Below are 13,406 nucleotides of genomic sequence, written 5' to 3' on the forward strand. Positions count from 1 at the left end.
TTGAGTCATTCCTAAAGATAAAGGTGAAAGTCTGTCAGGCCGTGTTGTGACTAACCATCTCTCTCATTGACTTGTAGTGTTGTGGGGTTAACATGGAGGGAGGCAGACAGAAGGTAGAGTGAGAGTGATGTGATGAGTCAGCATAGTGACGCATGATGATGACATAGACGGTTACATCATTAAGCAGGTTAACTCAGTCCCTCTCTACATTTTGACAACGTTATAGGGCTTAAATACCTGATGGAATTTCATATACACGCATGCAGGCTATATGCACAAACACACCCACACACAAAGATTAGCTTATTTTGTGATCTCTGCTGACATGATCTTCTCAGTACAGGAGATTAATCGAGTCACGGTGACTGATATTGTCTCTCAGACAAATAGACAGTGAGAACAGGAGCCAGGACCATTCATACTGTGACCCTACCCAGGGCGGGCAGGTCCATTCTAACACAGGGCTGACAGCAGGCTTTACTGCTATAACCTCTGCTGATGGATGGGCTATAGCTAACAGACTACGGGAAGAGTGAGAGAGACAGAGAGAGAGAGACAGAGAGGCAGAGAGCAAGAGAGAGACAGAGAGACAGAGAGAAAGACAGAGAGAGACAGAAAGAGTGAGAGAGAGAGAGCGAGTGAGTGAGCAACCGAGAGAGAGACAAAGAGAGACATACAGAAACAGAGAGCGAGAGAGAGACAGAGAGAGAAAGAGAGAGACAGAGAGCGAGAGAGAGAGACAGAGAGCGAGAGAGAAACAGAGAGAGACAGAGAGCGAGAGAGAAACAGAGAGAGACAGAGAGGGAGAGAGACAGAGAGAGAGTGACAGAGAGCGAGAGAGACAGAGAGGGAGAGAGACAGAGAGAGAGACAGAGAGCGAGAGAGAGACAGAGAGAGAGACAGAGAGCGAGAGACAGAGAGCGAGAGAGAGAGACAGAGAGAGAGCGAAAGAGCGAGAGAGAGAGAGAGAGCGAGAGAGAGCGTGAGAGAGCGAGAGAGAGCGAGAGAGACAGAGAGAGAGACAGACAGATGAGAGAAAAATGGATCCTCTTCACAACCACTAGGACTATATGACCTGCACACTGCAGCAAATACTTCCTTTTGTCTCTTCCAGTGGAACAGATATGACTCAGGTGTTAAGAACATCTTTGTCTCATTGCTGGGTGACTCAGTTTCAGCAGTATGACAGAGGAGGAAACAGGGGGAAAGTAGATAGGAAAAGAGATACACTCTTAGAAAAAAAGTTCCAATCTAGAACCTAAAAGGGTTCTTCGGCTGTCCCCATAGGAGAACACTTTGAAGAACCATTTTTGGTTCCAGGTAGATCATTTTACATTTAGTCATTTAGCAGACGCTCTTATCCAGAGATACTTACAGGAGAAATTAGGGTTAAGTGCTTTGCTCAAGGGCACATTGGCAAATTTGCACAGAGGGTTCTACAAAAAGAGTTATCCTATGAGGACAGCCAAAGAACCCTTTTGGAACCTTTTTTTTCCCTAAGAGTGTTCGAAAAGAGAAGTGTCTCTTACCTTCACAGATCCTGTCTAGTCGTTGGCGTTTCACTTTGTGTTTGTCGGGCAGAGCCATGTTGACACTTCACTCCTCCTATCCTCCTCTGTTCTCTTTTCCTCCTGTCGGCCAATCTTTAGGAAGCTAGCACTCTACCCAGAATGCCCCACGAGGCATGCCACCACACCACACACCTGTAAACACACAGAGGAAAAAGAGAGAAGGTTACACACACCAATCATCATCAGATCCATCCAAAAGAGAGTCTAACATGTGGACACTAAATGTGGACATCTGTCCTTTAATGGAACAAGAAATGACAACAGAGGGAAAAAAGTTGCTATTCATCTACTATTGCATTGTCACCTTCAAAATCTTGATCACATTAAGGAACCAAGGGCTGAGGTGAATTTGGGACTATTCTCTTTATTGTAAAGAATAGTACCCTGCAAGGACACATGGTGACCAGTAGAGGGAGTGCTATCTCAGAGCGCTGTGCAAAAATCTGACTGTCACCGGCAGACACCAAAAGCCTACAAAAAAAACATACACATGCAGATGAGTGGAACGTCAATTAACTGTCATTGGTCAGAGATTTCACAATTCAGAGATTAATTCCTCTGAGGCTGAACACAGATACCCCAAAGCACACAAAAAGATACAGACATGCAAACGTGCTCTCACCCCCTCACACACATTTAGACAGGCAGCCCAATTCTGATATTTTTTCCACCAATTTGTATTTTGATCAATCACATCAGATCTGTACACATCAGATCTTTTTTTTATAGCTGATCTGATTGGGCAAAATACCAATTAGTGAAAAGAATATCAGAATTGGGCTGCCTGTCTAAAAGCAGCTATAGACACACTTCCACTAAGGCAGTGTTTCCCAAACCTGGTCGTTGAGTACCCCTAACAGTGCACATTTTTATTGTAACCCTGGACAAGCACACCTGATTCATCTTGTCAACTAATCATCAAGCCCTCAATGACTTGAATGAGGTGTGTTTGTCCAGGGATACAATGAAAATGTGTACTGTTGGGGGTACTGGAGGACCAGGGTTGGGAAACAGTGCCCTAAGGCATGTGTCAACTCTGTTTGGACCCCAGGAAGAGTAGCTGCTGCCTTGGCAGCAGCTAATGGGGATCCCTAATAAATACAAATACAAATTCCACGGAGGGCTGAGTGTCTGCGGGTTTTCGCTCCACCCTTATACTTGATTGATGAATTAAGGTAACGAATTAGTAAGGAACTCCCCTTACCTAGTTGTTTAGGTCTTAAAAATCAAAAACCTGCAGACACTCGGCCCTCTGTGGAATGAGTTTGACACCCCTGGCCTAAGGGTATCCAGTCACACTGTGGAATGTGGGTCAGTTAGTCAGCAGACATGGGGACTGTCTCAGCAAAATATAGACAGGAGGGGGGGACCAAGTGAGAGAGAGAGAGAGAGAGAGAGAGAGAGAGAGAGAGAGAGATGTGCTGAACTTTACTTTGAAAAGCCAAATTATAAAAGGAAGCAGAAAATCTGAATAATGGGCAACTAGCAGCATCAGCTAGCCAGGTGTATGAAGTGTAAAGTTCATCCATCTCTCTACAGTGATTAGGTTTGACATTTAAACCCTGCACACACACACACTCCTCCAATATTTTCTCACTCCCACCACTTCACAGCCTTTCTCTTCCCTTTTATCCTGATTACTGTCTCAGTCAATCTCTCCATCAATTCATCTCTCCATCTCGTCATCTTTCTAATCACCCAGCTCCTTTACATCCAAAGCGTTGTCTAGGACTCATAATAACCTTCAACCCTGTGTCCTAACTGACCAGTGGTTTTCTATTAAGGTATTGTGTGTGTCATATCTGGGGTCTCCCAGAGAAGCCATAGTGAAATATTGGCGTCTCTAATGCTGACAGGTCATAGCCTGGCTGACGTGACCCACGTGACTCACAGCGAAGGAAGAGCTGCAACCACACTGGTCTGGAAAGGAGGGCGTTTGTTAATGCAATATTCGCTTAGAAATTGTGCGACCGGTTTGATTGGTTCTCTAAAAGTTCTGTTTTTTCCACTGGGGTTTAACCGCTCATTGTTTGGCGGCACTCGGCTGTGTGTGGCTGTGCGTGTGGGTGTTTGAGTGGGAAAGGGGAGAGCCAACCAGTAAAAACAAAGCCCACTTCACAGCCCCCTTCATTATCGACAACATCAAAGAGCCATTCTAGACTCTGAAGTAAGGAGGACTTGGAAGTGATGTATTAGCCAGACTAGACTGGTCAAGCTTTCCTGGCTTTCCTTACTGTCACGTATTCAGCCGAGGCTGCCCCTCCTCCTCGCTCGGGCAGGCTTCGGCGTTCGTCGTCACCGGAGTACTAGCTACTACCGATCCATGTGTCTATGTTCGACTTGTTTTGTCTTTATTGGTCACACCTGTTTCCCATCATGTAGTTATGTCTTCCCTATGTAACCCTCTGTCTCACACTGTGTGTTTGTTCATGTTTTGGTTGTCGTTAGTGTGCAGGTTTGTTCCCTCCCTGCGTGGTGGTTTTGTTCATACATTTACCTACGAGTAAAGTATGCTTTTTGATTAGCTCTGTGTCCTGCGCCTGACTTCGCCTACCGCATTACACTGACGCCTTGACAGAAACACGCACATTAATATGGAGTCAGCAGGTACAGCAATGCCAGCCGGATCGATGGAGGAACGCGTCCAACAACAAGCGGCCATGATCCAGGCTCTCGGCACCGCTATGGAACGAGTGGTTAATACCATGGAGCGATGGGAGAGAGGAGGTATCCCTATACCTCCTCCAATTACACCACCACCAACACCGCTGTCCACCTCTTCACCATCTGGGTCCAATGGGATTCGGCTCTCGCACCCGAGGGCATATGACGGTACAGCTGCCGGGTGCCAGGGTGCCAGGGTTTTCTGCTCCAGGTAGAGCTCTACCTGGCAACCATCCACCCGGCTCCCTCGGGATACGAGAGCGTGTACGCCCTCATCTCCTGTCTGTCCGGTAAAGCGCTCGAGTGGGCCAACGCCGAGTGGGGGGGAATATACGCCGCAACTGTCAGCTATGCAGAGTTTACCCGCCACTTTAGGGCGGTATTCGATCATCCACCAGAGGGGAGAGCGGCGGGTGAGCGTCTATTCCACCTCAGACAGGGGAAGAGGAGCGCGCAGGAGTTTGCACTGGACTTTCGGACTCTGGCTGCCAGCGCAGGATGGAATGAGAGGGCCCTCATCGACCACTACCGTTGCAGCTTAAGGGAGGACGTTCGTCGGGAACTGGCCTGCAGGGACACCAACCTAAACCTGGACCAACTGGTGGATATGTCAATCCGACTGGATAACCTGTTGGCCACCCGCGGACGTCCGGATCAGGGGCCGTCCATTCCATCCCCCAGCACCTCCGACCCTACCCCTATGGAGCTCGGAGGTGCTGCTCTGAGGGAGACCGGTAGAGGGGCCATCCCCTGCACCAACTGTGGCCGCAGAGGACACACTACTGGTCGGTGCTGGGGAGGACCTTCAAGGAGTCGAGGCAGTAGGCAGAGCACTGGTGGACAGTTTCAGGTGAGTAGGCACCCAACTCACCCAGAGCTCCCTGTTGCGCATATGTGTATAGATGTTGTATTTCCAGAGTTTTCTTCTCATTCCCAGCATAAGGCGCTAGTAGATTCAGGCGCAGCTGGGAACTTTATTGATCGTCAGTTTACCCGTAGGTTAGGGATTCCTATTGTGCCAGTTGATGTGCCCTTCCCTATACATGCCCTAGATAGTCGCCCTTTAGGGTCTATTTAGGGAGGTCACAGCTCCACTCTGGATGAAGACGCAGGAGGGGCATGAGGAAACAATTAGTCTATATCTGATTGATTCTCCTGCATTTCCAGTGGTGTTGGGGCTTCCCTGGTTAACCTCTCATGATCCCACTATTTCATGGCAACAGAGGGCTCTCAAGGGATGGTCTAGTCAGTGCTCAGGGAGGTGTGTAGGTGTTTCCGTAGGGGCAACTACGGTGGAAAGTCCAAACCAGGTTTCCACCATGCACATTCCGCCTGAATATGCCGATTTGGCTCTCGCCTTCTGTAAAAAGAAGGCGACTCAATTACCACCCCATCGACAGGGGGATTGTGCGATAAACCTCCAGGTAGGCGCTGCGCTTCCCCGAAGTCACGTGTATCCTCTGTCACAGGAAGAGACGGCGGCTATGGAAACATATGTCCCCCGAATCTCTGAGGCAAGGATACATTCGGCCTTCCACTTCCCCTGTGTCATCGAGTTTCTTTTTTGTGAAGAAGAAGGATGGTGGCTTACGCCCGTGCATTGACTACCGTGGTCTTAATCAGATCATTGTAAAATACAGCTATCCACTACCTCTGTAGATCGAGGCTCCTGCGGTGGATGAGTGGTTTTGGCACTCGGAAGAGACCTGGAACGCTGCTCATGTACACCTGCAGTGGGCCATCAGGCGACAAAAGGCGAGCGCCGATCGCCACCGCCTACCGCATTACACTGACGCCTTGACACTTACAAAAACAGTTTGGCTTAAAAAGTTGACAATGGAACAAATTCTGCTCTGTTCTTTATCTCCCTGTCATCTAAAATAAAATTAAATCAAATAAAATAATGGTCGCATACACATATTTAGCAGATGTTATTGCGGGTGTATTAGGACGAGAAACATCAGAGTCTGGAGTATTATTTATATATATATATATATTTATATATATATATATATATATATATATATATACACACACACACATTGAACAAAAATATAAACGCCACATGCAACAATTTCAACGATTTTACTGAGTTACAGCTCATATAAGGAAATTAGTCAATTGAAATAAATAAATTAAGCCCTAATTTATGGATTTCACATGACTGCGCAGGTGCGCACTCACTTGGCAAGCCAGGCCCAGACAATCAGAATATGTTTTTTCCCACAAAAGGGCTTTATTACAGAAATAAATACTTCTCAGTTTCATCAGCTGTCCGGGTGGTTGGTCTCAGACAATCCCGCAGGTGAAGAAGCCGGATGTGGAGGTCCTGGGCTGGCGTGGTTACACGTGGTCTGCGGTTCTGAGGCCGGTTGGACGTACTGCCAAATTCTCTAAAACGACGTTGGAGGTGGCTTATGGTAGAGAAATTAACATTCAATTCTCTGGCAACAGCTCTGGTGGATATTCCTGCAGTCAGCATACCAATTGCACGCTCCCTCAAAACTTGAGACATCTGTGGCATTGTATTGTGTGACAAAACTGCACATTGTAGTGGCCTTTTATTGTCCCCAGCACAAGGTGTACCTGTGTAATGACCATGCTGTTTAATCAGCTTCTTGATATGCCACACCTATCAGGTCGATGGATTATCTTGGCAAAGGAAAAATGCTCACCAACAGGGATGTAAACAAATTTGTGCACATAAGTTGAGAGAAATATGCTTTCTGTGTGTATGGAACATTTCTGGGATCTTTATTTCAACTCATGAAACATGAGACCTACACTTTACATGTTCCATTTATATTTTTGTTCAGAGAGACCAAGGGTACTGTCCTAGAGAGACTATAAATTGTGTCAGGTGACAGTGGTGGTCATGAGCCTTCCCTGGGGTCAAATCAGTGCAGAGGAGGTGATGGCCAGGGATTTAGTAGAGCATTAACACAAATAATAAATGGGTGAAAGGTCATGAAACTATCTCTTAGATGGACATAATGTTAGACCCACTCCACTGAAAAGGCTGAAATGTCAACTCCATTGAGAAGGTTGAAGGGTCAACATCAACAACGTTTGAGTGGAGAACTAACCAGGAGAGGGCCAGAGGAAACAGTCCCTCAGAGGCCCTTACTGGATACACTGGTGAGTTTTAACTCTAAGTGGACTTATGTAACTAAACAATTACAGGGGCTTGTTCTGACAGAAATACACAGAGGTACAGGCTGGGAAAATAGTGTTGACCACGCCCCCCCCCACACAAATACAAACAAGTGTCCAAGCACATACACAAACACACACAGAAGTGTCCAAGCAAACACATATACAAAAACGCACATAGCCTTGTTAAACTCCACTGCCAAGTGCTCAGCAACTATTTCCTGAGTGGGCTCACAGGAAGAGCTCTTTTAAAAGAGCTGAGAACCTGATTCAGGGAGAACACAGGTCTCTGGCCCAAAGAAAACACACACACACACATACACACATACCCTCACACATTCATCACCACACCACTTTGGTTGTTTCTGCACGTTCAGCACTCCCTTCTCTCTTTTAACTAACACCCCACTAACTACCTCTCACAGTACCCTCAATACAGTCAGCCAAGCACAACACAGAAGGGATAGAGTAACAACAATGAACTGGGCAATAAGACAATACACACACACACACACACATCAGTTTCTGTCGGAGTTCCTACACTCTTAGAAAAAAAGGTGCTATCTAGAACCTAAAAGGGTTCTTCGGCTGTCCCCATAGGAGAACCCTTTGAAGAACCCTATTTGGTTCCAGGTAGAATCCTTTTGGTTCCATGTATAGGGTTCTACATGGAACCCAAAAGGGTTCTACCTGGAACCAAAAAGGGTCCTCCTATGGGGACAGCCGAATAACTATTTTGTAACCTTTTTTTCTAAGAGTGTAGAGGTGCAAACGTTTGTTTTGGCACCTTCACCATTAAACATCCCACACACTGTGCTGGTCTGGCACAGGGGCCAGTTGTTTTAACCAGGGAGGTACTGAGCATGTGGATGTATGGTCATGTAAAATCAACTACATATAACACACATGGGGGATGTTGACATATAAGCATAAAATGGATACAAAGATATAAGGATACAAAATGGATGGGGACTTCATAAGCACAGTGTGTAGTATCACAGATGCGTCTTTGTGACCACTACAAGCAATTGAGCTGGCTTTTGATGACAGTGACACCACTTTAAAAGATCCACTTGTGATAAATCATCATGAGTAGGTAGGTCACCACAATTAATGGAGCAACATTAATTCACTTTTATTCCGAATTTCTCCCAGATAATGTGTTTAACAGGGAGTCGCCTACTCTGAAGGGTGATTTCTTCAAATTACTACACACTAAAATCTCTCTCTCTATTTCTTACCCACACTCCCTCTCTCTCTTTCTTTTTATGAGAGACGTAAGATGAAAGCCAGCTGCCCAATGTCAGGGGAGACCAGGCACAGAAAGAAGTCTTTGTGAATATCAAAAAAATGAGGTAGAGAAGGAGAGGAGAGGGAAGAAAACGGTGAAAGCTAAACTACCCAGGAGGCCTAGTCCGTGTGGGCGATATTACAGGCTCAACGTGACACCAGACTTCGAGAGAGATAATGAGAGGGAGGGAGAAAGAGAGACAGAGAAAGAGAAAGAGAGGGGGGAGGGGTAGAAGGAGGGGAGGGTATAATCTCATGGGACTAGCTCTCTGTAGGAAACGTCTTGAATATCTGTGGGTTTTGACTATAAGTCAGTGAACACATCAGGAGGGAGATGAAGGATGAAATAAAACTACACATATCATCCTGAACTACCAGGTGTATACATGTAATATCCCCTTCAGATAGAGCTGTAATATTGAGAGAGACAGCAAGAAACCAATGACAAATTAGTTGTACCTGTATATTCATCTAGTAACACTGTGACTGCTAAGTAAATTATGGAAAAAAGCAACAAACTGATAAGAATGGCGTTAATGAAATGATAGTTGCTATGAGACAGAGAAGGCAGGGGAGTAGAGTAGAGAAGGTGGTGTGGGGGGATTCTGGCCCACCATTGTTCATTGTCCAGAGCGCTGCTTTCTCCTCCTGTAATCAGAAACAGAAAACAGAGCTTCCCAGGAGGTATCTGTCCGGTAGAATAACTTTGTAGTGGAGCTCATGGAAACAACTGTTGTGTTTGCCAAGTGTTCCCACTCATAATCATGTGCATACTGTATGAACATAACTGATGTGAGGAGGATCCAGCAACCCCAGCAACAAGACAAAGACCAAGCCATTTCTGCCCTTTCAGAAGCATACTTACTGTATGACATGGCAGTAACAGTTGCGAGAAGACTTGATATATCAGCCTAGTTGGTGGTGAGTGACATTCCTGAAAGCGCAGGATGGCAGAAAAAGAACAAATAGAACTGAGAGAATAGAAAAAGCAGTTGAGGAGGTTTTTATCTGGTCTCATTAAATGGAGGTAGTTGAGGCTCTGAGGGCCACATAAAGCTGTCATTCAGACCAGTGATTTAAACCTCTCTACTGCCTCCTATCCCGACCACTATATGCTTTCAATTACTGCTCTCCTTCTCTGTTGCTCTCTTCATCATCCTCGATCTCGCTCATCCTCCTTGTCCTGTCAGCATCTGGCCACATCGCTCCTTTTTATTTCCTCTTTGCTCCTCTGCATCCCTTTTACTCCCTCTCTCTCTCCCCTTTTCTTTCATCCATCTTTCAACCCCCTTCTTTCTTCCTTTCTTTCTTTTTGACAGAGTGCTCTGTCTATCTCTCTTCCTCCCTGTCTCCTCATCTCTCGACTCTAAATGTAAATGGGACTGCAGCATACAAACTGCTGACTCGGGCTAATGCACAATTTTCTAACAATGCCTGTTCATTTAAGTCACACAGGAAATGCATAATGGTGGCATTATTTTGTGCAGCCTGTTAGGTCACTAAATCACCGATGCCTGTTTTTCCTCAGTGCAGCTTTTATGACTAATAAACTAAAATAAACTGTTACATGAACACTCTCCTGAGAAAAATTACATTTCCACATGGCTTTTCAGCCAACGCAGAGTGAGTATGCTAACTAGAGGTATTCACAGTTGCTGCTATTCAGAAACCTGACAGATGGATGCTGTGTAGCATTACACCTTGAACTGCTAGCAAAAGTCATGCAGACAGCTCTCAGCTCTCAGCTCTCAGCTCTCAGCCATACTGTGATCATGGCTGTGTAGCTAACATGTAATGTACGTGCTAAGATTGAGATGGAGCTGATGAAGAAGGAATTAGGCTACACGCCTCATAGAAAAGTACACACACACACACAAACAAACACACACACAGCTACAGTGGGGGAAAAAAGTATTTAGTCAGCCACCAATTGTGCAAGTTCTCCCACTTAAAAAGATGAGAGAGGCCTGTAATTTTCATCATAGGTACACGTCAACTATGACAGACAAAATGAGGGAAAAAAAATCCAGAAAATCACATTGTAGGATTTTTTATGAATTTATTTGCAAATTATGGTGGAAAATAAGTATTTGGTCAATAACAAAAGTTTCTCAATACTTTGTTATATACCCTTTGTTGGCAATGACACAGGTCAAACGTTTTCTGTAAGTCTTCACAAGGTTTTCACACACTGTTGCTGGTATTTTGGCCCATTCCTCCATGCAGATCTCCTCTAGAGCAGTGATGTTTTGGGGCTGTCACTGGGCAACACAGACATTCAACTCCCTCCAAAGATTTTCTATGGGGTTGAGATCTGGAGACTGGCTAGGCCACTCCAGGACCTTGAAATGCTTCTTACGAAGCCACTCCTTCGTTGCCCGGGCGGTGTGTTTGGGATCATTGTCATGCTGAAAGACCCAGCCACGTTTCATCTTCAATGCCCTTGCTGATGGAAGGAGGTTTTCACTCAAAATCTCACGATACATGGCCCCATTCATTCTTTCCTTTACACGGATCAGTCGTCCTGGTCCCTTTGCAGAAAAACAGCCCCAAAGCATGATGTTTCCACCCCCATGCTTCACAGTAGGTATGGTGTTCTTTGGATGCAACTCAGCATTCTTTGTCCTCCAAACACGACGAGTTGAGTTTTTACCAAAAAGTTCTATTTTGGTTTCATCTGACCATATGACATTCTCCCAATCCTCTTCTGGATCATCCAAATGCATTCTAGCAAACTTCAGACGGGCCTGGACATGTACTGGCTTAAGCAGGGGGGACACATCTGGCACTGCAGGATTTGAGTCCCTGGCGGCGTAGTGTGTTACTGATGGTAGGCTTTGTTACTTTGGTCCCAGCTCTCTGCAGGTCATTCACTAGGTCCCCCCGTGTGGTTCTGGGATTTTTGCTCACCGTTCTTGTGATCATTTTGACCCCACGGGGTGAGATCTTGCGTGGAGCCCCAGATCGAGGGAGATTATCAGTGGTCTTGTATGTCTTCCATTTCCTAATAATTGCTCCCACAGTTGATTTCTTCAAACCAAGCTATTGCAGGTTCAGTCTTCCCAGCCTGGTGCAGGTCTACAATTTTGTTTCTGGTGTCCTTTGACAGCTCTTTGGTCTTGGCCATAGTGGAGTTTGGAGTGTGACTGTTTGAGGTTGTGGACAGGTGTCTTTTATACTGATAACAAGTTCAAACAGGTGCCATTAATACAGGTAACGAGTGGAGGACAGAGGAGCCTCTTAAAGAAGTAGTTACAGGTCTGTGAGAGCCAGAAATCTTGCTTGTTTGTAGGTGACCAAATACTTATTTTCCACCATAATTTGCAAATAAATTCATTAAAAATCCTACAATGTGATTTTCTGAAAAATTTTCCTCAATTTTAACTGTCATAGTTGACGTGTACCTATGATGAAAATTACAGGCCTCTCTCATCTTTTTAAGTGGGAGAACTTGCACAATTGGTGGCTGACTAAATACTTTTTTTCCCCACTGTAGATGACAGGTGTGAGAGGCTGTGCTGTCGATGATGACTTTATTACAGTTATAAACCTTTCTGGGCTATTTTCTTCTAGAGCATTTTCCTCACTTAGAACCAATTTATTCTCCCTGCACAGTGCACACTGTGCTGCTCATAGGAGCATCATGGGGTTAAGTCTACAGCCCAGCACATAAATGGTGGCTAACAGTGCCTGGTTAAACCTTGAGTAGAGGAGATATTCAAGCCCACATCTCTTAAAAGTCACCAGGGGATAGGAGGAGAAGTGAAATTCTTAGAAGCCTTAGTATAAAGGCAGTCGACTTGACCCAAGGGGTCGTCTGCTTAGGCTAAATGAAAGGGCAGAGGAGAGAACTGTGCACCACCAACCTAGATTAATACCAACCAACCAACCAGCCAGCCATAGCCATGACGAATCTCCACACACTGACTTCCTGTTTCCTTTGTGTGAAATTATTCTGTCAGGTTCAGCTGGGCTGTGAGAATGGCAGCTGATGCACAGACACAAACATGCAGACAGACAGATGTGCCGGGCTGGGATCTGGGGATAAGGTTAGTATAGCTCCAGGGAGGGAGGGAGGAGTCTGAGAAAAACATCCCAGCAGAGAGGTGCTAAGGCTGGGGAGGGTAACTCTGAGAGGAGGGTGGTGCTGGTGCTGATGGAGGAAAGTGTACCATGAGGCTGAATCATTTGTGTCCACTTACAGTTTGCCCAGCACTTGCAGCCTGAAAATAGCTCGATTCAGTGTCTAAAGGCTTTGTTTCAGCTGCACCTGTAGTTGAGTGCCCCTATTTATCTATTTTCCTGGCTTAATAGTATGTGTGTGTGTGTGTGTGTGTGTGTGTGTGTGTGTGTGTGTGTGTGTGTGTGTGTGTGTGTGTGTGTGTGTGTGTGTGTGTGTGTGTGTGTGTGTGTGTAAGCGTCTTTCTCTTTTTGCTCTTTTTGCTCAGTTGGCAGAGTACACGCCCTCTCTCCAATAGTGTGTATTTGCACGCCTGTGCGTTCCTGTGTGTGTGTTCATGCATGTGTGTGTAGCAGAAAGGAGGTGTGTATTGTGGTGGAGAGTGTCAGGGCACAGTGCCCTCTCAGTGTGAGCGGATTAATGAACCGCCGTGTGTGACACTCTGGCTCCATGGACGTTGATATTTGAGCCAGGGTTGTTCATTTTCATTGTTTGGGTGTATTTCTATGTTGGGGATTTCTGGTTGTTCATTTCTATGTTTGGGGTTA

At 45.7% G+C, this 13,406-nt stretch overlaps 1 protein-coding gene across 2 annotated transcripts in view; it reads right to left on the reverse strand.

The window, feature by feature from the left end:
* The window catches only part of LOC121553728 (C-terminal-binding protein 2), a 109,747-nt gene that overhangs the window by 78,848 nt on the left and 17,493 nt on the right, over positions 1-13,406 (reverse strand). For both annotated transcript variants that reach the window (XM_041867070.1, XM_041867072.2), the window contains exon 2: positions 1,530-1,703. In XM_041867070.1, the coding sequence (XP_041723004.1) occupies positions 1,530-1,587 (58 nt within the window). In that variant the 5' untranslated portion in view covers positions 1,588-1,703. The remainder of the gene's footprint in view (positions 1-1,529; positions 1,704-13,406) is intronic.

This window comes from Coregonus clupeaformis, chromosome 37 (assembly GCF_020615455.1).
Source record: "Coregonus clupeaformis isolate EN_2021a chromosome 37, ASM2061545v1, whole genome shotgun sequence".
NCBI lineage: Eukaryota > Metazoa > Chordata > Actinopteri > Salmoniformes > Salmonidae > Coregonus > Coregonus clupeaformis.